The sequence below is a fragment of the Scyliorhinus torazame genome, chromosome 18, assembly GCF_047496885.1.
Source record: "Scyliorhinus torazame isolate Kashiwa2021f chromosome 18, sScyTor2.1, whole genome shotgun sequence".
In the NCBI taxonomy this organism is placed as follows: Eukaryota; Metazoa; Chordata; class Chondrichthyes; order Carcharhiniformes; family Scyliorhinidae; genus Scyliorhinus; species Scyliorhinus torazame.
In genome coordinates this window covers 116,273,044-116,297,356 of record NC_092724.1, presented here as the reverse complement: position 1 = coordinate 116,297,356, position 24,313 = coordinate 116,273,044, and the positions used below count along the sequence as shown (strand labels likewise).

Sequence of the window (24,313 nt, the reverse complement as noted above, 5' to 3'; positions counted from 1 at the left end):
ACTTCTATTAAACGCCAGGAGGAAACCCTCTCACAGAATCCTTTATCTGACAACAGGATACAGTACACAGTTAAAATCCCCAACCAGGATTAGCTGATGCGAGTCCAAATCGGGGATGAGTGACAGAAACTTTTTGATAAAAGCTGTGTCATCCCATTTTGGGGCATATACATTCACAGCACCACCAGGGCACCCGCTAACAGCCGCCTAACCATAACATGTCTCCCATTCGGATCAAAATCTTAGCTGCTGAAAATGCTACCTTCTTATTATTCAAGATCCCCCCCCACCCCCTCCCGGGCCTTACTGTCAAGTCCCGAATGAAACATTTGCTCCACCCAACCCTTCTGCAACCTTAACTGATCTTTAACCCACAAATCGATCACCTGCAATAGCACCACATCAGCCTTCAAACCCCTAGATCTCTTTACCAGTCCACTCAACCCCCTCACGTTCCATGTGACCAGCCGAATAGGGGGTCGTCTACCGCACCCCCCTCACACCCCCACCCCCATATCAGGGTCAGCTATTTCCACCCCTTGTGGCAGTCCAGCAACCTCTCAAGGAAAGCCGACACCAGGCCCACCCAAGATGGCCACCAAATCCTCAGACACGGCCGAACAAAGTCCAGTCCCCAGCCACCGTTAAAAAACGAAACCACTCCTCCCACCCTGTTCCCCCCCCCCCCTCCAATACCACGCCCAGCCAGGTAACCGAATCCCCCCTCCCCCACAACCCCACCCAACACAAAAACAAAACCCTAAGCTCATACTTAAAATCCCCCCCCCCCCCCCAAACTGTATGAGCTGCAGCTATCCCCATCCCTTTGCGCTTGTTAACTAACTATCTTAGCTTGCGGGGTGGCCTCCACACAGAGTACCATTCATCAAAATTCCCAAATATAAACAAACCTCCCCTCCCTGCCCAAATGAACTTTATTATCTCCAAAGTAGAGAGAGAGAAAAAACGGAAAGAAACATGAACAACAATCAACACCCATCCCTCTAACCCCACAATAAAATTCCCCTTTAGCAAAGAAAAAAATTCCCAAACCGCCCAATAAACATGCCATGAAATACCAGAAATCACCTGCCCGCCTCCATCCAAACATCACCCAAACAATACAAAAAAAAAACATTTATCTCAAGCCCAGTCAATTTCTCTCCATGAACGCTTCAGCCTCCTCTGGAGTCTCACAGGGTCTCTATTTTTGTAAGTCACACGTTGGCATGCGGGGGTAAACCATGACAAATTGAACCTGCGATACCAACGCAACCTTGGTGTTATTAAATGCAGTATGCCTGTTGGCCTGCTCCATTCCAACATCTTGATAAACTCTCACTGCATGGCCCTCCCAACTGCGATCGCAATGATCCTTTGCCCACCGTAACACTCTTTCTTTTTCCTGAAAGCTGTGGAAGTGCACAATGATCATAGGCAGTGGTTCACCTGCATGGGACTTCTGCCTCAACGACCTGTGGCATGATCCAAATCGGGAGAGGATGCCATTTCCCCCACACCAACATCTTCCAAAACCACTGCGACATGAACTTTCTCAGGCTCGGGACCTCTAGACCCTCCGGCAATCCAACCACCTCAGGTTCTACCTACAAGACTGATTTTCCAAGTCACCCACCTTGGCCCTTAATATTTTGTTATTGGCCCTTCCAGGGTTGTGATCTGATGACTCTGCCAAGACAGAGCTACCCCAACCTCTTTCAGCTCCACATCCTGCACCTTCACCACCTCGTCCACCTTAGCCAAGGTCGTTCAAATCAACGATATCACTACCTGAACCGCTTTCTCATGGTCACCCCGAGCCCCACCGCCAAGACCGCTAAGAACAGTTAGTGAAGTGGACCCTGATATCACAGCTGCAGTCGCCATTTGTTTTCCAGACAGGACTCTTGAAGCTTCCAAATTCTATGCTAGTTCTTTTTCTGCTGCCTGCTCGGGTATCTATTGGGCATCCCCTTGATGTGGAAAACTTAACCCATCAATAAAAGCAAACTTGAGCCCATATTTCTTACACAAATTGGGCGAAAAAGGGCTTAAATAAAGTTGTTTTGCAGGAGCCACCCTCATGTGCGACTTCTCCCCTACATGTCATCACTGGAAGTCTGTGGTAGTATGTATTGGGGGGTCATGTGGGACTGGAAGCCCTAATGTCATTGGCTGACAGATCCCGGGTCCTGGTTGGCCGTTGACCTCTAGCTCCGCCCTGAAGGCGGAGTATAAGAAGCCGGAGTCTTCCACCGCAGGCCAGTTTATTATCGAGCTGCGGGGAACAGACACGCTTAATAAAGCCTCATCGACTTCACTCTATTCGTCTCACGGAGTCTTTGTGCGCTACAATTTATTAAGCGTGCCTAAAAAGGGACTATGGAGCTCAGGATCATTCCAGAATGCCTGAGGATCAGCCCCACGCAGTGAACGCGGCAGCAGCCTTCAAGCACTGGCAGACTTGCTTCAAGGCCTACCTCAGAACGACCACCGGCCGGGTCTCAGAAGACCAGAAACTGCAGGTCCTGCACTCGAGGGTGAGCACTGAGATTTTCTCCCTCATCGAAGATTCGGAGGATTTCCAGACGGCGTTCGCAGCACTGAAAAGTCTCTATGTCCGCCCAGTTAACCAAATCTACGCTCGCTACCAGCTCGCAACGAGACGGCAAGCTCCCGGAGAATCGATGGACGAATTCTACGCCGCGCTGCTGATTTTGGGACGAGCCTGCAGCTGCCCGTCGGTGAACGCAAACGAACACACGGACATGTTAATGCGCGATGCTTTTGTGGCAGGTATGCAATCCTCGCAAATCCGCAAAAGACTTCTAGAAAAAGAGTCGCTAGGACTCTCAGAGGCACGGGCCCTAGCAGCCTCCCTAGACGTGGCCGCGCGTAATAACCGCGCCTACGGCCCCGACCCGCGCGGCAACCCATTGGGCCCCGTACGTACCCGTCGCGGCAAACCCCCTACCCCCCCCTCCCTGGACACCCCACAGGCTTGCACGGTCCAAATGCCGAGTCGCACCGGGGGCGCCCGCTGTTATTTCTGCGGCCAGGCGAAACACCCCCGACAGCGCTGCCCGGCCCCCGCGCAGCTATCTGCAAGAGCTGCGGGAAAAAGGGCCATTATGCAGTTGTGTGCCGGTCCCGCGAGGTCGCCACTGTCCCGGGAGCACAGGGAGCCCTGCAAGCAGTTTACGCGCCCCCAACCCCCCCCAGCACGCCGTGTACGACCCGCAGGCGCAGCCGCTCTGGGTCCTGACCACCGCGGTCCCGGGAGAACTGGGAGCTCTGCACGCCGCTTACGCTCCCCAACCCCCCCTCCCCGCAGCCCATGTATGACCCGCCGCCGGTGCTACCGCTTTGGGTCCCGGCCAACACTCTCCACGGAGAGGAGGGAGTTTTGCGCGTCCCTAACGCCACCCTAACCCCCACCCTGCACCCCACGCCTGACCCGCCGGCACCACCTACTTGGGCCCCGACCACCGCTGTCCCCGGTGAGGGGAGTTCCGCGCGGTCCTAGCGCTCGCGGTCCCTCGCGAGGGTCCTAGCGCTCCCCAGCCCCCCCTGCACACCATGTGCGACCCGCAGACGCCGCCATTCTGGGTCCCCGGCCACCACGAGGGGAGGAGGGGCGCCGCCATCTTGGACCGCCCCAGACCTGTACGACGCGTGGGGGTGGCCATTTTGTCCATCCCCGACGCCATCTTGGACGGCAACAACGGACCCCACTCCACTACTACAACCACGGCTCGCTTCAATCACGCTCGATCAAGCTCGGCCCCGGACACTCCAGACGACGACGACAACGGTGCTAATAAACGGCCACGAGACGCCATGCCTAGTCGACTCCGGGAGCACGGAGAGCTTTATACACCCCGACACGGTAAGACGCTGTTCCTTGACCACCTATCCCAGCGCACAAAAGATTTCCCTAGCTGCAGGATCCCACTCCGTACAGATCCAGGGATTCTGCATAGTTACCCTAACGGTGCAGGGGAGGGAGTTCAAAAACTACAAACTTAACGTCCTTCCCAACTCTGTGCCCCCACCTTGCTGGGATTAGATTTCCAATGTAATCTACAGAGCCTTACGTTTAAATTCGGAGGCCCCATACCCCCACTCACTATCTGCGGCCTCGCTACCCTCAAGGTGCAACCCCCGTCCTTGTTTGCGAACCTCACCCCGGATTGCAAACCCGTCGCCACTAGGAGCAGACGGTACAGCGCCCAGGACCGGACCTTCATTCGGTCCGAAGTCCAGCGGCGACTAAAGAGGGCATAATCCAGGCCAGCAATAGTTCCTGGAGAGCGCAGGTGGTAGTAGTGAAGACAGGGGAGAAACAAAGGATGGTCATTGACTATAGCCAGACCATCAACAGGTACACACAACTAGACGCGTACCCTCTCCCCCGCATATCCGACATGGTCAACCGGATTGCCCAATATAAAGTCTTCTCCACCGTGGACCTCAAGTCCGCCTACCATCAGCTCCCCATCCGCCCAACTGACCGCAAGTACACAGCCTTCGAGGCAGACGGGGCGATTATACCATTTCCTACGGGTCCCTTTTGGCGTCACAAACGGGGTCTCGGTCTTCCAACGGGAGATGGGACCGAATGGTTGATCAACATGGGTTGCGGGCCACGTTCCCGTATCTCGACAATGTAACCATCTGCGGCCACGATCAGCAGGACCACGACGCCAACCTCCAAAAATTCCTCCAGACCGCCAAAGCCTTGAACCTCACGTACAACGAGGACAAGTGCGTCTTTAGCACCGATCGGCTAGCCATTCTGGGCTACGTAGTGCGCAATGGGATAATAGGCCCTGACCCCGAACGTATGCGCGCACTCATGGAATTTCCCCTCCCGCACTGCCCAAAAGCCCTGAAAAGCTGCTTGGGGTTCTTTTCATACTACGCCCAGTGGGTCCCCCAGTACGCAGACAAGGCCCGCCCCCTAATACAGACCACGACCTTCCCTCTGTCGACAGAGGCTTGCCAGGCCTTCAGCCGCATCAAAGCGGATATCGCAAAGGCCATGATGTGCGCCATCGACGAGTCCCTCCCCTTCCAGGTCGAGAGCGACGCCTCCGACGTAGCTCTAGCGGCCACCCTTAACCAAGCGGGCAGACCCGTGGCCTTTTTCTCCCGGACCCTCCACGCCTCAGAAATCCGCCACTCTTCAGTAGAAAAGGAAGCCCAAGCCATAGTGGAAGCTGTGCGACATTGGAGGCATTACCTGGCCGGCAGGAGATTCACTCTCCTCACGGACCAACGGTCCGGTAGCCTTCATGTTCGATAATGCACAGCGGGGCAAAATCAAAAACGACAAGATCTTAAGGTGGAGGATCGAGCTCTCCACCTTCAACTATGAGATTTTGTATCGTCCCGGAAAGCTGAACGAGCCGTCCGATGCCCTATCCCGTGGCACATGTGCCAACGCACAAATTAACCGCCTCCAAACCCTCCACGAGGACCTCTGCCACCCGGGGGTCACTCGGTTTTACCACTTCATCAAGTCCCGCAATCTCCCATACTCTTTAGAGGAGGTCCGTACAGTCACAAGGGACTGCCACATCTGCGCGGAATGCAAGCCGCATTTTTTCAGGCCAGATGGAGTGCACCTGATTAAGGCTTCCCGCCCCTTTGAACGCCTCAGTCTCGATTTCAAAGGGCCCCTCCCCTCCACCGACCGCAACGCATATTTTCTTAATGTGGTGGACGAGTACTCCCGCTTCCCTTTTGCCATTCCCTGTTCTGACATGACCGCGGCCACAGTCATTAAAGCCCTGAACAGCATCTTCACACTGTTTGGTTACCCCACTTACGTCCAGCATCTTCACACTGTTTGGTTACCCCACTTACGTCCACAGCGACAGGGGGTCCTCTTTCATGAGTGACGAGCTGCGCCAGTTTCTGCTCAGCACAGGGCATAGCCTCAAGCAGGACGACCAGCTACAACCCCCGGGGGAACGGGCAAGTAGAGAGGGAGAACGGCACGGTCTGGAAGGCCGTCCTACTGGCCCTACGGTCCAGGGACCCTCCCAGTTTCACGGTGGCAGGAGGTCCTCCCGGACGCTCTCCACTCCATCCGGTCGTTATTATGTACGAGCACTAATCAAACGCCTCATGAGCGTCTCCTTGTTTTCCCTAGGAGGTCCTCCTCTGGAACGTCGCTGCCGACCTGGCTGGCGGCCCCGGGACCCATCCTGCTCCGAAAGCATGTGCGGGCACATAAGGCGGACCCGTTGGTCGAAAAGGGTTCACCTCCTCCACGGCGAACCCCCAGTACGCCTACGTGGAAGTACCCCGCACGGCCGACAGGACACAGTCTCCCTACGGGATCTGGCGCCCGCCGGCAACACGCACACCCCCCCCTGACACCATCAACCCAACCCCCCCCCCCCTTCCTGCCACCGCCGCACCACCCGCGACCGCCCCCCTTCCAGGAGGATCGGTTCCCCTCCCCTCAGCACCGACCAAGAATAAAGCCCAAGCTGAAACCGTAAGGCTCCTGGAGGCGACGACAACGGTACAAGCACCACCACCACCGGGGCCGAGGGCGATCGACACGGACGACCAGACCACCCCGACCCGACTCGTGGCGTCGAGTCTAAAACTAAATATGGACTTTCACAAGAACATTTTGCTTTTCTTCCCATACCCTCTGTAAATAGTTTGCAACAGGACAAAATTGTACAATACTGTATTGCCTTGTGAATGTTTTTTTTCCTCCCAGGACCAGCCCTGTAAACCCTTACCACCATACGAAAGCATCACCCCCGCCGGGTTCATTTTTGACAAGGGGTGAATGTGGTAGTATGTATTGGGGGTCATGTGGGACTGGAAGCCCTAATGTCATTGGCTGACAGATCCCGGGTCCTGGTTGGCCGTTGACCTCTAGCGCCGCCCTGAAGGCGAGAGTATAAGAAGCCGGAGTCGTCCCCCCACAGGCCAGTTTACTATCGAGCTGTGGGGGGAACAGACACGCTTAATAAAGCCTCATCGACTTCACTCTATTCGTCTCACGGAGTCTTTGTGCGCTACAAAGTCATATTACTGTTTTAGGATTATAACTGCCTGGTAATTAAAACTACCTGCAGAATGATTAGCATAATAATCATTTTGAACATATTTGCCATTCTAAGAAAGTTACTAAATACCGTAAGTGTGGTTTCGCAAGGATCAGTCCAGGGACGTCTGCTGTTGGTAATATATAAAAATGACTTGGAAGAAAACGTAGCGGATCTGATTAGCAAGTTTACAGATGATACTAAGATTGCAGGAGTTGCGGATAGTGATGGAGATCGTCAGAGAATAAAACAGGATATAGATAGGCTGCAAAATTGGGCAGAGAAATGGCAGATGGAATTTAGTATATCCAATTCAGGTGAGAGCTATAAATTAAATCGCAGAACCATCAGGAGCATAGAGACACAGAGAGATCTGGGCATGCGGGTCCACAGATCCTTAAAAGTGGCAGCACAGGTGGAAATGGTGATAAAGAAAGCATATGGCATGCTTGTCTTCATAGGACAGGGTATTGAGTATAAAAGCTCGAAAATTATGTTACTGTTATATAGAATGTTGGTTAGGCCACTTGTGGAATACTGTGTCCAATTCTGGTCACCACACTACCAGAAGGATGTTGGAGGCTTTGGAGAGAGTCCAGAAAAGGTTTACCAGGATGTTGCCTGGTATGGAGGTTACTAGCTATGAGGAGAGATTGAATAAACTGGGATTGTTCTCCCTAGAGAGAAGGAGGCTGAGGGACGACCTGATAGAAGTTTATAAAATTATTAGGGGTATAGATAGGGTGAACAGTTGGAGGCTTTTTCCCTGGTCGGAATTGACAGGTTCAAGGTGAGGGGGGATAGGTTCAGTGATATGTGCTGGAGAAGTTTTTTACACTGAGGGTGGTAGTGGCCCTGGAATGCACTGCCAAGTGAGGTGATTGAGGCAGATACGTTAGTGACCTTTCCTTTAAGACTTATCTGTATAGGCACATGAACAGACGGGGTATAGAAGGATACAGGCAGTTGGCCTAGATAGGACATGTGATCTGCGCAGGCTTGGAGGGGCTGAAGGACCTGTTCCTGTGCAGTATTGTTCTTTGTTCTTGTTCTATAGCCTTATTAGTTATAACTTTGGAAAAATCCTGCACAAACATTTTGGACCCTTTCATTTAATCTATTTTCCTTTGAATGACAGTGGAACTGATTATTGTGGGTGACCAAAATTGCAAGTAATTTCCTCCTTTTCTACAAATGCATTTGGTTTGTCACCACTTTTTGTTATGTTCTGTGTTATGCCATAGTAAAGATCAATATAGAACATCGTGGTCTGGATTCTCCCAAAATGAGATTATGTCCCCAGCTGGCGTAAAAATGATTGAGTTTTACTCCAGAAATTCCTGCAAATAGGTTCCATGAATTTGTAGCCCTGCAGGGGGCTATCAGGGACCTGGAGTGAATCTCGCAGCTTTTGCTGCAGATATGGGCCCCTGCCCTTCCGGGTCAGAGGCCACGCATGCGCACGGCGGCGGCCTCTGGCGGCCACGCCGTGCTCCATGGCGGACTTGGACCGCAGAGCCACACTGAAGAAAAGACGCCCCGATCGGCCGCGCGCCCGAGCCTCAAACCCCGCGCATTTAATCGCCGGCTGCCTATAAGGCCCACTCCGCCCACCCCAACCAGGGTGGCATCGGACTGAGTCTGAAGCCGCCACGTGAGCATCCCGATCGGCAATAGGTGGTTAGTTCCACGCCGTCGGGAACTCAGCCGGTTGGGAGCGGAGGATAGATGAGCTAGCCTCTGGCAATGGGCCCTCGGCGGCGCGGCGTACTCCACAGTGATGCTGATTTTCGTTGCCCAGAGAATCTCCGAACCGGTGCCGGGCCCGATTACGGCGTCAAACTGGATTCTCCGCCCCAGCGCTGGCCGCGATTTCGGTGTCAGGCTGCGGAGAATCCAGCCCCTAGTTCTTTGACTAATAAGATGATTTATTAACAAGGTGAACACATGGAAAGATAACTGATGAACTATGATACAAACAGTAATGAAATAAATGAATTCAGTGAATTCTCCTGGAGCTACTTTTAGTGCCACTATCCTCCTGTACAACTTACTGACAGCTGGCAGATATCTCCAGTCACATTGTAGATCTCTATCACCACCAGCTGGTTGGAGGTCGCATCGATAACTATATACATTGATAGACAACTATATACAAAACTGCACAGGCATATCACCACAACCGTAAAAAAAAATTAATAAGTACTTCTGCTTGTCAAACAGAAAGTAATACAGGAGCAGTCCTAATTTTTGTGTCAACCTAGATTTTGTGCCTAAATCTTTGCAATGTGACTCGAACGCAATGAGTCACAGCTAGATTATTAAATTGTTTGGGGACCATAATTACTGGAAAATTATCTTCACAGCATGAATAGAATACCCTTCAAACAAATGTTTGTATCATCTCACTCAAACATTTTGGGTGAATTATGGTTATACTTACTGCCATCGTGGTTGAAAGCCTGCATTGTAGCACATTTGCCTATCAGCCTGATTTGATGCTGTGTAATTCTCAGTCCCAGAAGGTGTCATAAACCAAACACTCACTCTTCCATCTATTTATGTAAGGTTGAAGAGCTGTGGCAGCAAGGACATGGAACAACATCACCTGCAGGTTTCTCTCCAAGTCCTAGAAGACTCTGACCAGGAAATAGATCATACTTCCTTCACTGCTGTTACGTCAAACTCCTGGAACTCCCTCCCTAACAGCAGTATGGGTGCACCTACACCACACAGACTGCAGCAGTCTCAAGGCTAACCATCACCGTCTCAAGGGCAATTTGGGATGGGCAACCATTGCTGGCCTCGCCAGCAGCGTCCACATCCCAGTAACAAATGAAAAAAACAACCTTGTTCAAACGAGAAACTCAGCCAGTGCCAAATTAACCCCCCAGAAGGGCTTAGAAATTGTCACAAGACTTTGGGCACCATTTTGCAGCAAGTAATATTGTGAATGATATTGAATAAGTTGAGTAGTGAGCTGAGCACCAAAAAATTATAAAACTAGTCACTGTAAAGTAAAAGATCCCCTGCCTGCTGAAGATTATACATGCTGTAATGATCAATGCAAGTTTGGTTTTGCTTTGACATCAATGAACTTTGTTGTGACAAAGCAAAAGTCATCCACCTTTTCACACTGACACCTCTTAGTTCAATACTTTCACCAACTTCAGAGTCATTGGCCCAGATCTTGAAATGAAAATGAAAATCGCTTATTGTCACAAGTAGGCTTCAAATGAAGTTACTGTGAAAAGCCCCTAGTCACCACATTCCGGCACCTGTTCGGGGAGGCTGGTACGGGAATTGAACCGTGCTGCTGGCCTGCCTTGGTCTGCTTTAAAAGCCAGCGGTTTAGCCCTGTGCTAAACCAGCCCCTCTTCCGAGGAACAGCAGTCATTGTCGGATTGTTACACTGCTCAAACTTTCCCGCCTTGATGCAGCCCTGTATTTCTTACCGGATCTTCTGAGCCCATACTTTCCAGAAGTGCAGAGCACAGAGTCATAGAGGTCTACAGCACAGAATAGGCCCTTCGGCCCATCGCTTCTGTGCCGGTCAAAAACAACCACCTAATTATTCTAATGCCATTTTCTAGCACTTGGCCCATAGCCTTGTATGCCTTGGCATCACAAGTTCACATCTAAATACTTCATATATGTTATGAGGGTCTCTGCCTCCACCACCCTTTCAGGCAGTGCGTTCTAGACCCGCACCACCCTCTGGGTGGAAAAGGTTTCCCTCGCACCCCCATTAAACCTCCCGCCCCTTACCGTAATGCTATGCCCGCTGGTCATTGATCCCACCACCAAAGGAAAAGGTTTCTTCCTGTCTACTCCTTATATGCCCCTCATAATTTTATACATCTCAATAATGTGCTTCCTCAGTCTCCTTGCTCCAAGGAAAAAAAAAACAATCTACCAATCTCTCTTCATAGCTAAATCTCTCCAGCCCAGGCAACATCTTCGTAAATCTGCATCCTTTCGAGTGCTATCACATCCCTCCTATAATGTGGATTCCAGAGCTGCACACAAGACACTAGCTGTGGCCTAACTAACATCGTATACAGTTCCAGAATAACCTCCCTGCTCTTCAACTCAATGCCTCGACTAATAAAGGCAAATAAAGGCAAGACATCTCTCGGAGAGCTTCATCCTCAGCGGAGTAGAGTCGAGGGGAGATTGGAATTCGATACTGTTAACGGCAGTAGCTGCCTAGTAGTGTTTAATGGTCTTGTTTGAATCTTAGTGAAAGGGTGAGTGGATGAATAAATGAAGTGGTAGATTGGTGAGGTCGCAGGTGGGTGAGTTGGGTAAATGGGTCATTGGTAGTCAGGTCTGGTTAGCTGGTGGTTGGGTGGTGGGGTAGTTGGGGGTGAGGGGTGATTGAGGAGTTGGGGGAGGGAAGGAGTATTCAGTGTGAATATTTGGTGGGAAGGGGGGAGTTTCAGTTCTGGAGTTACCCAGATGTTAGATTACGTTTTAACCTGTCTAACATTTCCTTGGGAACTATCCAGGTTAGTGCAGCGGAACCTCCCAAAGTCTTCAACTCTGATTCAAAGACATTCGTGGAGAGCCTGGGGAGCAGGGGATTTGTCCACTACCATGGAGGTCAGCACATCAGGACTTCCTTGGGGTCCCATTGTGCATCTTGGGCAGTACGTTCGGTCTCCGATGATACAAAAACTTAGGCCTGAGAGATATTGCAGCACACAAGTAGCATACAGCTCATCGAGCTCAGGCTAGCTCTCTTTAGAGTAGTCCAGTCAGTTCCATTCCCCCCACTCTATCCTCACAGACTTGCAAGTTTACGTCCTTCAAATGCCCAACGATTTTCCGTTTGAAGTGATAAAAACAGTCCAAGAGTTGACTCTCCCCATAATTATTGAGCTTTATATAAATGAAAAGATTTTTCCAAATTGATTACAAAGCAAGCTTTTCAATTAATTAAAAAAATTAATGACATATGATACTTCCCTCTCATCCTAGTTAAGTCATCCCAAACTTAAATTCTGTGGTTAGTCGCACAATTTTTGTTTTAAAGTTTATTTGGTGGGAGATTACAACATAGATTTAAAAACCTGCATGCAAAAGTATATCCAAAACCTCACACGAGAGGGAGGTAATGCCATCATTTGGTTGAGGGGTGCATGCCGGGGGGGGGGGGGGGGGGGGGGGGGGGCGGGGGGGTTGGTTTTGGAGAATTCCGACCAAAAGATTTGAGCATATATGCCGGAATTCTCCGGCTGTTCATTGGCAGTGGGTTCTCCAGTCCCACTGGCAGCACATCCCCGCCTGTGGGTTTCCAGGCAGCGTGAGGTGACTTCAATGGAAATTTCCATTGACAAGCGACGGGAGTAGAAAATCCCACCACCAGAAAACGGTGCGCTGCTTCCCACTGCTGGGAAACACATGGCTGGGAGGCCGGGGAAATCCTGCCCGTAATCTAGGTTGACTCTCATGCGCTGTACTGAAGGAATTCTGCACTGACGGAGGTGCCATCTTTTGGATGAGAGGTAAAACTGAGGCCACAGCTGCCCTCTTGGGCGACTATAACAGATTCCGAGGCACTTATTCGAACAGAGCACTGAGATCCCAGAATTCTCTCCAATATTTATCCCTCAGCCAACATCGCTAAATTAAAGAGACACGTTAGCTGGTGGTCATCACCTGCTACTAGTACAATCTTTCTGGGTGCAAGTAAGCTCCTGTATTTTCTATATTACAACAAGAACAGCACATAAAACTGTGCTTCACCTTTCAGATGTGGCTGTAGATGCCAGCTCATTTGATGGATCACATTATACCTTTCGGACGGAAGAACATCCTGAACTGGAGCTGCTAAGTGAGATCTGGCCTAAATATACAATTCTCACAGCTGATATGCTTCCTGCAAGCCTGCTCTTTCACCCAAAGCATCATGCTGGTAAGAAAGTTTCAATGGTGTGAAATTTTAAAAAGCCAATGGATCCCAATCTGATCCGATTTGTGAGATTGGGTTCCACAGATTCACCAATGATTTTTCTTCAGTAAAGAGTGAAGAATTTTTGCATGTAAAGGCTTTCAAAATAAGTTTAGCATTTGGCAGTTGTACCATTGAATGTAGGCTTCAGAAAGTGGTGGTGGAATCTAACCCCTGGCATAAAGGTAGGAACCATTTCTGGGCTGGAAACCTAACTCCCGATTTACATACCTCATGGTTTCTCTCATCGAATCATAGTAATAGAGTTTTACAGCACAGAAAGAGGCCCTCCAGCTCATTGTGTTTGTGCCGTCCATCAAGCACCTATCCTAATCCTGGTTTCTAGCCCTTGGACCGTAGTCTTGTATGCGATGGCATTTCAAGTGCTCATTTCCATTCATCTTAAATGCTGTGAGGGTTCCTCTCTTCAACATCCTTTCAAGCAGTGAGTTCCAGATTCCCACCATCCTCTGGATGACATTTATTTCCCTTAGATCCCCTCCAAATCTCCTTCTCCTTACCTTAAATTATGCCCCCTGGTTATTGACCTCGCTACTAAGGGGAAAAGCTTCTTCCTATCTACCCTATCCATGTCCTTCGTAATTTTGTGCACCTCAGTCAGGTCCCACCTCAGCCATCTCTGCTCCAAGAAGAACAACCCTGGCCTAACCAACCTCTCTTCATAGCTGAAACACCCCTGAACCTAGGCAACATCCTGGTGAATGTCCTCTGCACCCTCTTTATCTGCTCTTCCTGTGAAAAAAATAATTGGTCTCCGCCACTCACAACAGTATTACTGTGTGGAGGAAAACATCCAGTGTGAGGGAGGAAAGACCACAGTGTGAAAAAGCTGCTCCTCACTTTGCAGACTCAGCCCTGGAGGTAATAATTCAGGTGATGAGGGCAAGGGGAAAACTCCTCTACCTGGAGGATAACAAGAGGAGGCTAGGGAGCCTCACCAAACAGGTGGCTTCAACTGTGGCAGTGAGCAGCGGGAACATTCAGTTCTCGAAAAGGTTCATTGACCCTCATGAGGTCCGGCAAGGTGAGCATCCTGCAGCTCTCAGCTGAAGGCTATCACACCCCACCTCCTCCCGAGTCGTCTCTGAAAAGCACTAAAGGCCTCAATAGGAAGGGCGACCATGTGCCTTCTCACCCAGAACCTAACTCTGGCTGAGGCAGGAAGGCGGCAGGGCTCCGGTACGCCATACTCTCCCCCCCCCCCCCCAAAACAAATGCCATTCCCACCTCCAAACTCACCAAGCGAGAGCAAACGATTTTGCACAATATGTGAGTAAATCTTTATATTAAACGGAAAATATTCACTTAGTGCTGAAAATGTTTGCTTCGACCTAACTGTTGGCATTATTTAACAGCTGGGGCTGAAAGATTTGAATAAATTTGTACTAAAATAACTTATAAGCCTGTTGCAATTTACAGCATGAAATCTTACTGTCAGTACAAGTTAGCTTTTCACAAATGATTCACAAATATTTTTTAGTTGCAGCTAATTCTCAGCCACCGGTTGAAAGCGAAAAGACGGAGCAATTGCCGTCATGGAAAGAAATTATTGATTCATACAATGAAAATCCTTCGATAATTATAACTTCATCTTTCGAGGCTACCTCAGGGATCACTCATCATAAGGACTTTCTCCGCTGTCTACCCATTCATCTGGCAAAATATATACTTGGTGAGGGCGGATTTTCTTTCAGATAAACCTCCTTTGGATTATTGGGAGGGGTGTGAGCAGTGAGGAAAAAATAATTTAATAGAATTAATTTTCAGTTGCAGACCCAATACACTTTCACGATGGAGCCCAATGTCACATGGTACAAACACTGATCACAAAACCCAGGCTATTGCTTTTATCATGGAGTGATCTTTGCAAACAAAAGCTTGCAAACCCTGGGGGGAGAAACAAGAGTTAATGTTTCAAGTTGAATACGACTCTTCAGAGCCTCTGAGTCATGCACTACGTCATGTCCAGTTCCATGGCCCTAACCACCTCTTCTTCATATTGCAAGGAGCAAGAACCTCAATGTGGCAATTAAGTGCCCAATTAAGGGCCCCTTTCCACCCGAGCTGGCATTCTACTACCACAGAAGGGGCAATCGCTGCATGTGGTGACTGCCTCTGCCTCCCTGGAGGTTCCTAATGTGTAGGGAAGGAGGTTGCTTCGCCTTTATGGCCACTCCATAGCCCCCGGAGGAGCCGCCTGGTGGCAACAGCCATCTCTACGGCTATGCTGTTGCCGACTGAATGTGCTCCCCCATCCCCAATCACTGAGGCCTGCCTCCACCCCCTGGGTCCTCTCCTTCAGCCCGCACTTCTATTAGTGGTGCCTTTTGGGGCTGCCAGGCTGCCGGCTCTCTGATGGGGTCAGCAGCTCTGGAGAGGTGGGTGGCTCTGATGGACAGTGGCATCCCTGTTAATTTGCTGCCCCTGGCAAAATGCCACCCAGGGAACTGCAGCCAGGAGTTTCAGAGACGGACCCAGCTTTCAATCCCAGTGGCAAGAGAGACCTCAGAAAACCTCAGTCCAAAGTCAAATTCTCCAGCACCGGATTCCCCTGGGATAGAAAAGAAAAATAGGTGCAATACAACTTTCATATTGTATTTCAAAAAGGATAAACACAGGCATCACAGTCAGTTTGCTAATATTGAAACTTGGCCATGGACATTCCAATTCCCTTCCTTGCTGTTTATAAACAAGCATCGGAAATATTGGTTTAAACAAACTGTATTGGTTTTATATTTCAATGATGTTTCAAAATGTTATGAATAAATATTCACTTGTTCTATCGGATTGATTAACATTAGTAAGGACACGTTATTAACTGCAACATTATGATGTATGTGAACAACTAATAAAAGAATATTCCTATTGCATAGTGCATTTTCACATGTAGAAGACTGTACCTTTAACTATAACTGACTCAGAACACTGAAAACTACCGTCATAAAACCTGAAAATGAGATTCCCTGAGGAATAACAGCCGGTTAACTCAGATGTCCCTGGAATAGTTTAAGACGTCTCTTGCTGCTTACTGGCATGTTGTGAAATTGAGAAACCTATTTTGGCATCCGCTTGTGGCCAAATTTAGGCGTGTGTTGAGTAGGTGAGGCAAGTAGAAAAGGCGTATTTAAGGGGAAACTAGATTAGTACATAAGGGACGAAGGAATGGAAAGGCTAGATGAAGGGTGTGAGAGGAGTTTCACGTGGAGCACAAACACTGGCAGAGTCCAGTTGGCCTGAATGGACTGTTTCTGAGCTTTATGTTCAATGTCGTTCCAGGTAAAAATGAGCAATTGCATTTTCTTATAAAGAATGTGCTTTCTACAGGCCACTGTTCATTCTTCTTGCTGGTAAGCTTCTTCCACATTACTGGATCTGGTTTTCTATGAGTTGTGATTCAATAAAACACTCAGTGCCTCGACTGGCCCAACTAAAAAGAAGACAGCTTTAGAACTGAGGGCCAAGGAATATGAATGCTGGTAAAGCTGGAAGGGAGCATTATACCTCCTAACACAATCGTGCCTCCATGGCTACAGCAGCTTTTTATTATTATCCAGTTATGAATCATCAGGGAGGGTCGATCTCCCATCACTGTTCGTCTTCAATGTACTGAAACTGAGGTGAAAATAGAAGGGTAGTGATAGAGGCTGATACCTGTATGAATTTACATATGGTAATTTAATATGCACGAGAATCCATCATTGTTCCTTTCCTTAGCATGGGAATGCCAGGCTTATTAAACCCATTTCATAGTTTAAAATCTGCAGGAAGTTAGATCAGTCGGCAAATTACTGCAGATGCCGGAAATCTGAGATAAAAGCACAGCATGCTGGGAATCTTCAGCAGGTCTGGCAACGTGTGTGGAGAGGAGAAGCAGAACACTTCAGGTCGATGGCCTTCCGTAGGAACTGGTACGATCCAACAAATGGTTCCTTTTTTGTCTGTTTAAAAATCTCCAACGAATGAAATATGTTTTTTCCCCATTAGGTTTTCTGGATGGAAGATCTCTCACAAACTCTATGCATGTGTCACGATACTGGGCCTGCTTGGGAAAGGAGATTATCAGGGATAAACTGGCTCTCCGATGCATTTTTGATGAAGTCTTAAAGTTACAGGTATCATTCATAGTTATCCTTATGTATCGTCAGATATGTTTAATATTAAAATTCCTGATCGCTAGCCCAAGTGTTATTTTATTTTAAAATTACTAAATTTCTTTATTCGCTTTGTTAAGACCAAGCTGGTTTGTATCTTTTCTCAGAATCGACCTGGTACTGCATCCCAGAAGAATGAGATATTAATTTTTAAAATATCTATTTAGTTATTGGTTAAAAGGCGTGTTGAGGTAGTTGCGATGCTTGCGGATCTGACTGTACAGCCCTCTGCAGGATCGAGTGAGCATTCGGCAGAAATGTTTGAAAAGGTGCACCATTAATTGATGAGATTAATTTCGAATTTGGTTTGATGCAAGGTTTCAAGTGAACTGAAACAAAAGTTTTTTGAGTTTTGAACTTTCAAGATGTTAGAGTTAGAATACCCAGATTGAACCACACCGTGATTGTGAACTTAACATGGTTGTGTAAAATGTCATTGAAAGCAACATGACAGATTGACAGCCTTAGGGCAAATTTAATTACTGTAAAATCTAGTCATGCGTGCAAGCTGCGCAGATCTGTGAAGCTGAAGTCCCCCACCTGAATTATCATAAAAGTGACAAAATTTACATTCAGCAAAAATAGATTTGGGTTGCATTTCACTTTTGCTCATTTCCCCTGCCCCCGCCTTTACTCCAGTGCATTTCATTTGCATTGTGCTATGGAGAAGGGGACAGACATTAAGCATGAATGGAACTCAGCCGCTTTTTTTCCCCTCTAAGCAGCATACCCTTTGCAGTTCCTACTTCATGAATATTGGCAATATATAGCAATATATATCAGGATTTCTGCCGTTATATTTTTTAAATGGAAATTCATCTTTCAAGTGAAAAGTTCCCCTGTGGGATTCTCCGTTGGCGGGATCCTCCATTTTGTCGGCAGTACATCCACGCCTGTGGTATTCCCGACGGCCACAACGGCTGCTGGAACAGAGGATCCTGCTGCCGGTGGGGGCATGCTGTGCTGGAAAACAGGTCTGGTGGGATGGACAATCCCGCCCCCCTGTTTATTTTTGGCTGAGGGGAAAATAATGATCACATTACTTGCACCCTGTTCGTGAAAATCATTTTTCTTTTATGCTTCATATATTTCACAGTTGCCTCCGAGAGCAAATATGTAAGATACACAAACCAGCACCAAAACAACCAGGCGGTGAAATCCATCGTGGTCCTTGAAACCCACTGTGGGAGCTGAGCTCTTGTCGTGTCTGCCTCCGAATGAGAGAATAAAAACAGGGCAGCAAAGATAAATGCCAGTGCTTGCATCTGGTCCAGTTTGATTCCGGCCTCACCTCTTAAGACAAACGTTTTTGACTTGGTATTGATGACCTGCAGAGAACTCTTCTTGACACCAAGGAGATTCCACAGTCAGAAAGTTTCTGACGTGTATTAAATTGTGTGTCCGCAGTTCTTTTAAAGTTGCACTTACAACGAGCCCTGTTGCATCTTGCCTAAAAATAGTTTGCTATTTCTGCTAAATCTGCCCTGCAAAATATATAGGACAGCTTTGACGCCATGGAAGTCCATTTGTAGCACCAAGTGGAGTTTAATAGAAAAGAGCCTGAGGACATAATGAGGCCAGAAGCACTTGTTCATCCAACAAGCATACAAATGATTAAACTTATCTCTTTTTAGCGGTGAGTTGGAGAAAAGAAAATACAGGTTGAGCATCCTTTATCCGAAAACCGAAAAATTCTGAAATCCGCACTTTTTTTTCAGCGTCGCATGACATCACGAATGGGAAATCTCTCAAGTTCCTGGGCGATGCGCAGTTCCCAACGCGCACTGCATGTGTGCAGTTTCCAACGTGCGCCGCACATGCGCAGTTCCCAATGTTCTGCACATGCGCAGTTCACAATGCATGTTGCACATGCGCAGTTCCCAATGTGCACCCCACATGCGCAGTTCCCAGCGCGCCGTACCTGCGCAGTTTATTCTGAAATCCAAAAAATTCCAAAATCCGATACACACTCAGCCCCAAGCATTTTGGATAAGGGATGCACTACCGCATTATCCATTCACCCGTGACACCTGGGTTTGTATCCAATCCTGAGAAAGACAAGCAGAAGTAGGATTGGGGGACCAGCTTTTCTGAAACTGCCCTGTCAAGCCACTTAAGTGTTTTATATATTTCAAAATCACCTCTCAATTGTCTAAACTCCAAAGGATATAGGTTCAAGATAACATTTTATTTTCTGATTGAAAATTACTAATTAGTGTGCAGTATTGTGCTGTAGATTTGCAGCACTGAAGTTTGATAGCTCAGGAAATTTACTCTGCGTATGGCTGTATCAAACTTGACCAGAGAGTTCATGCTGCTAACACTGTGCAATAGAAGAGGAAATGTATTCTGTTCATTTTCATGGACATCCTTTACCTTCATGAGTTGACAATATTTGATTAGTTATACCGAGATATCAGAAAAAGCCCCAGATCATTATCTACAGTTTTTACTGACTAGATAAAAAAGAACTTGCAGATGAATGATAGGAGCTGGACGCAACTCTTACAATGTGTTTGCATTGCTGAAGAGAATCAGTGCAAACTGTGCTTATCAAACTACCTATACCAAAGGGACTGCAGCGGTTCAAGAAGGCGATTGGGGATGGGCAATGAATGTTGGTCAGCGAAGCCCACATTCCATGAAAGAATTTTTAAAAAAATAGCAGATTGAGAAGGATTAGAAAAGGCCTCTTGACCAATCAATGTTCATCCCCTGGTACTCTAATTCCTCCAGTTTTCCTCCTATTTTCGAACACAGTTCAAATATTTCTATCCTCATTTATGCATGTTGATTCACAAAACTAGCTTCTTGTCAAAAAGCTACTTCCAAAAATGTGGCACAAAATCTCAATGGAATAGTGATTGTTATGGAGAAATCCGAGAACCAGTAGACGCATATCGATAGGTCAAGAGGCCCTTTTCTAATCCTTCTTACTCTGCTGTTGATAAGCATGATGTGCATTGATTCTCTTGCAGCAATAGAAACCATTGTTTAAGAGTTGCACGCAGTTACTATCATTCCTCTACATTTGTTTTATCTTGTTTGCAAAAATTGGAAATATTGTTCTGGGGTTTTTTCTGAAGTTCCAGAGCATCTCCAGTGGTCGCTTATGTCATTTTCATTTATAATTTTAAAACGATCAAGTACAAACTTGTAAATTCTTTGGAAAAGTTTGGAAATGTGCAGAAAGCACACTTCCACTTTTTGGGGATGAAAGCAAAATACTTTGGATGCTGGAACTCTGGGGGGGAAAAAAAGCAGGAAATGCTGGAAAAGCTCACGAAGAAGAGTCATATGGACATGGAAAGTTAACTCTGTTTCACTCTCCGCAGATGCTTCCTGACCTGTCGAGTTTTCTCAGCATTTTCTGTTTTTATTCCATTGTTTTGAGGTAACTTTGAAAATCAGCTCTTTTACAAGAGGCAGCAAGATGTTCTTTTTTTGACATGATTGTCTTTACCGTGAAAAAAATGAAAGAAAATAGGCATCAATACAAAGAAGGAAACAGTGAAACGTATAAAGAATGAAATGAAAGAAAAAGAAGACCAAGGAAAGAAAGAGAAAGGAAAGAAAAGCAGGAAGCATAAAAGAAAGGAAAAGGAAACAACCTTAGAAGCATGCGTCAGGCAACTAGAAAGTAAAAGAGTACACTTAACCAAGGCAACATCCAAGAAGATTGCCACAGATGTAGTGCAGGTATTTATGAGAACTGACCTATTAGAATGTTAACTATCCAATTAGATGTAGATAATGGGCGGGATCCTCCAGTCCCCCAGCCACATGTTTCTTGGCCGCGCGGTGTCGCTGGCGGCTGCATTCTATCCTCCCGCCGCTTGTCAGTGGGATTTCCCATCAAAATCAGCCGCCGCAAAACCCATGGGCGGGGATGCGCTGCCAGCGGGGAAAGTGAATCTTGACGACTGGAGAATTCCGGCCAAGGCGTTTGTATTTTGCACTCAGCGGACTGTGTGTTCGTTTCATAGTTAAAAGGTCATCAAATGGTCACCTTTCAAGTCGTCCTAATCCGTTTCAATTGTTTGTAGCTATTTAAATGATTTGCACACGAGCCTCTTGACTGCGTTAGTCGTCTGATAATTCTCATGTTAAGAGACGTCCGCCAAAGGGGGCGGTAACAAGCTGTGCAGAACTATTTATATTTGTGACTTTTATTTTAATGGAGTAATCAAAGATCCCTCCCACCCGGCTTACTCACTCTTCCAATTTCTTCCATCGGGCAGGAGATACAGAAGTCTGAGAACACGCACGAACAGACTCAAAAACAGCTTCTTCTCCGCTGTTACCAGACTCCTAAATGACCCTCTTATGGACTGACCTCAGTAACACTACCCACCTGTATGCTTCATCCGATTCCGGTGCTTATGTAGTTACATTGTATACCTTGTGTTGCCCTATTATGTATTTTCTTTTCTTCCCTTTTCTTCCCATGTACTTAATGGTCTGTTGAGCTGCTCGCAGAAAAATACTTTTCACTGTACCTCGGTACACGTGACAATAAACAAATCCAATCCAATTTCTCAGAACATATGGAACATCGTACGTTAGTGCTCGGTACCATGACTATAGTGTAGCAATGAGTGATGTTTCAAACTGGATACTTATGTACACATAAGCATGAACATATAGTTCCAAAATCATGGGAGAAATTCTCCGTAATCGGCGCGATGTCCGCCGACCGGCGCCAAAAACGGCGCAAATCAGTCTGGCATCGCGCCACCCCAAAGATGCGGAATCCTCCGCCCCTTGAGCGGCCGAGCCCTAACCTTGAGGGGCTAGGCCCGCGCCGGACTGATTTCCACCCCGCCAGTTGGCGGGAAAGGCCTTTGGTGTCCCGCCAGCTGGCGCGGAAATTACATTGCCGGGCGGCGCATGCGCGGGAGCGTCAGCGGCCGCTCACGGCATCCCGCGCATGTGCAGTGGAGGGAGTCTCTTCCGCCTCCGCCATGGTGGAGACCGTGGCGAAGGCGGAAGGAAAAGAGTGCCCCCATGGCACAGGCCCGCCCGCGGATCGGTGGGCCCCATACGCGGGCCAGGCCACCGTGGGGGCACCCCACCGGGCCAGATCGCCCCGCGACCCCCTCAGGACCCCGGAGCCCGCCCGCGCTGCCTTGTCCCGCCGGTAAGAGAGGTAGTTTAATCCACGCCGGCGGGACAGGAATTCTAGCAGCGGGACTTCGGCCCATCCGGGCCGGAGAATCACCGGGGGGGGGGCAGCCGGCGCGGCGCGATTCCTGCCCCCGCCGAATAGCCGGTGCCAGAGAATTCGGCAACCGGCGGGGGCGGGATTCATGCCAGCCCCCGGCGATTCTCCGACCCGGCGGGGGGTCGGAGAATCTCGCCCAATTTTAGTAATGTAACAATATAACACTCAAATCACTGATTCCATATCACAGGTTGAACGAGCAGAGATGGAACAGATTGCAGAATGCATTTGAATGGGGAGGATATGGCTGAAAAGGACAAAAATAGATAAGTTCAGAGTTTGATTTGAGAGTGTCATACATGACATAAACCTCCCCCTGTTGTCATGATATCCAGATCAACATATCATGGTGCAATCACACACACACTGATGGACAGGCATTTGGACCAACCAGCACACACACAACATCGCAGCCAATCACTAGTAAAAGCACACGCACTATAAAAGGGGGAACACGAGAGTTCCCGCTCATTTTGGTAGGAGACAGCTCGGGACACAGAGCTTGCAGCGTGACACTCAGACATAGACCATATGCTGAGTGCCTCACCAACATTAGTGATAGGGCTAGGTCCATAGGTTAGCTGGTAGCGAACGTACCCAAGTCTATAGTTAGTTGCATCTGTTAGTTAACATAATAAAATCAAGTTGTACCATCTACAGCCGTGTTGGCTCATTTGTGTATCAGGACACCCAACACGACATGATACGAGTGGACGCAGACCAGCGACTGTGAGACCTACCTGCACCATTTCAGCCATCCGCCATCCTGATCCATGGAAAGCTTCAGCCCGCCGCAGCCGCTCCGAATTGCTGACAATCTAGGTGTAAAGTGGAAGTTTTTCAAACAGCGCTTCCAGCTATTCCTCGAGGCCACAGACACGGAGAATGCTTCGGACACCAGGAAGATAGCCCTTCTCCTCTCCACGGCAGGGCAACACGCCATCCACGTCTTTAACTCCCTGGCATTCGCGGAAGGCGAGGACAAAAAGAAATACAAAACGGTGCTGCTCAAGTTCGATGAACACTTCAGCGTGGAAGTAAATGAGAGCTTTGAACGGTATTTATTTCAGCAGCGCCTGCAGGGTAAGGACGGATTTTTTCAATCATTCCCAACACACCTCCGGATCCTTGCGCAATCCTGTGGCTACGGGGCCACCTCCGACTCCATGATAAGGGATCAGATAGTTTTTGGGGTTGTGTCAGACACACTATGCCAGCAGCTCCTTAAAGTGAAACAACTCACACTGGCGACTGCGATAGAGACCTGTGTCCTCAATGAAAACGCGACCAGCCGGTACTCCCATATCCAGGCGGCCGAAATGGCGCAGCACGGGGCCCCCGAGACGGAGCAGGTCTGGTCGATTGAATGCCTCCCGGCCCGTGGCCCAGACGAGGGCGGCCATTTCGTGCGCTTTCAAAGGCCTCCCGCACTTGTACGCGCCAAAAGAGGGGACGCCGAGGCAGAGGAACGCGATGCACAGGCGCTCACTACGCAGGACCGCACCGCACATGTGCGGTGGCGCAACAAACGTTATGGACGTAATGACATCATGACGTGCAGCAACTGTGGATCTGCACATTTAAAGGGGCAATGTCCTGCTAGAACCTGACAGTGCCTACGCTGTGGCAGGTTGGGCCACCATGCTGCCTGTTGTCAAGCACCTCAACCTGCCAACTCGCAACTATTCCGCCAGTCTCACAGGACCGTGCACGCCATTCAGCCTACATTCACTGGCTCACCTCCAGACACCTTGCAGATCGGCGACACCGACGACAGCGAGCCCTTCAGCGTTGTGGTCATCCATAAGAACAGGCTGTCCCCAAGCAGGCACCATCAGCAGCTGCCAGTCCACACCATTGATCCGGACAATGAGTGGTGTGC

The 24,313-nt window shown here is 48.6% G+C and overlaps 1 protein-coding gene across 1 annotated transcript in view; it reads left to right on the top strand.

The window, feature by feature from the left end:
* Nucleotides 1–24,313, top strand: part of LOC140394754 (F-box and WD repeat domain containing protein 10B-like) — a 92,419-nt gene that overhangs the window by 13,209 nt on the left and 54,897 nt on the right. Inside the window, 4 exon segments of the mRNA XM_072481971.1 lie at nt 12,838–12,999; nt 14,537–14,728; nt 17,041–17,168; nt 20,688–20,906. Of these exon segments, the coding sequence (XP_072338072.1) occupies nt 12,838–12,999; nt 14,537–14,728; nt 17,041–17,168; nt 20,688–20,906 (701 nt within the window).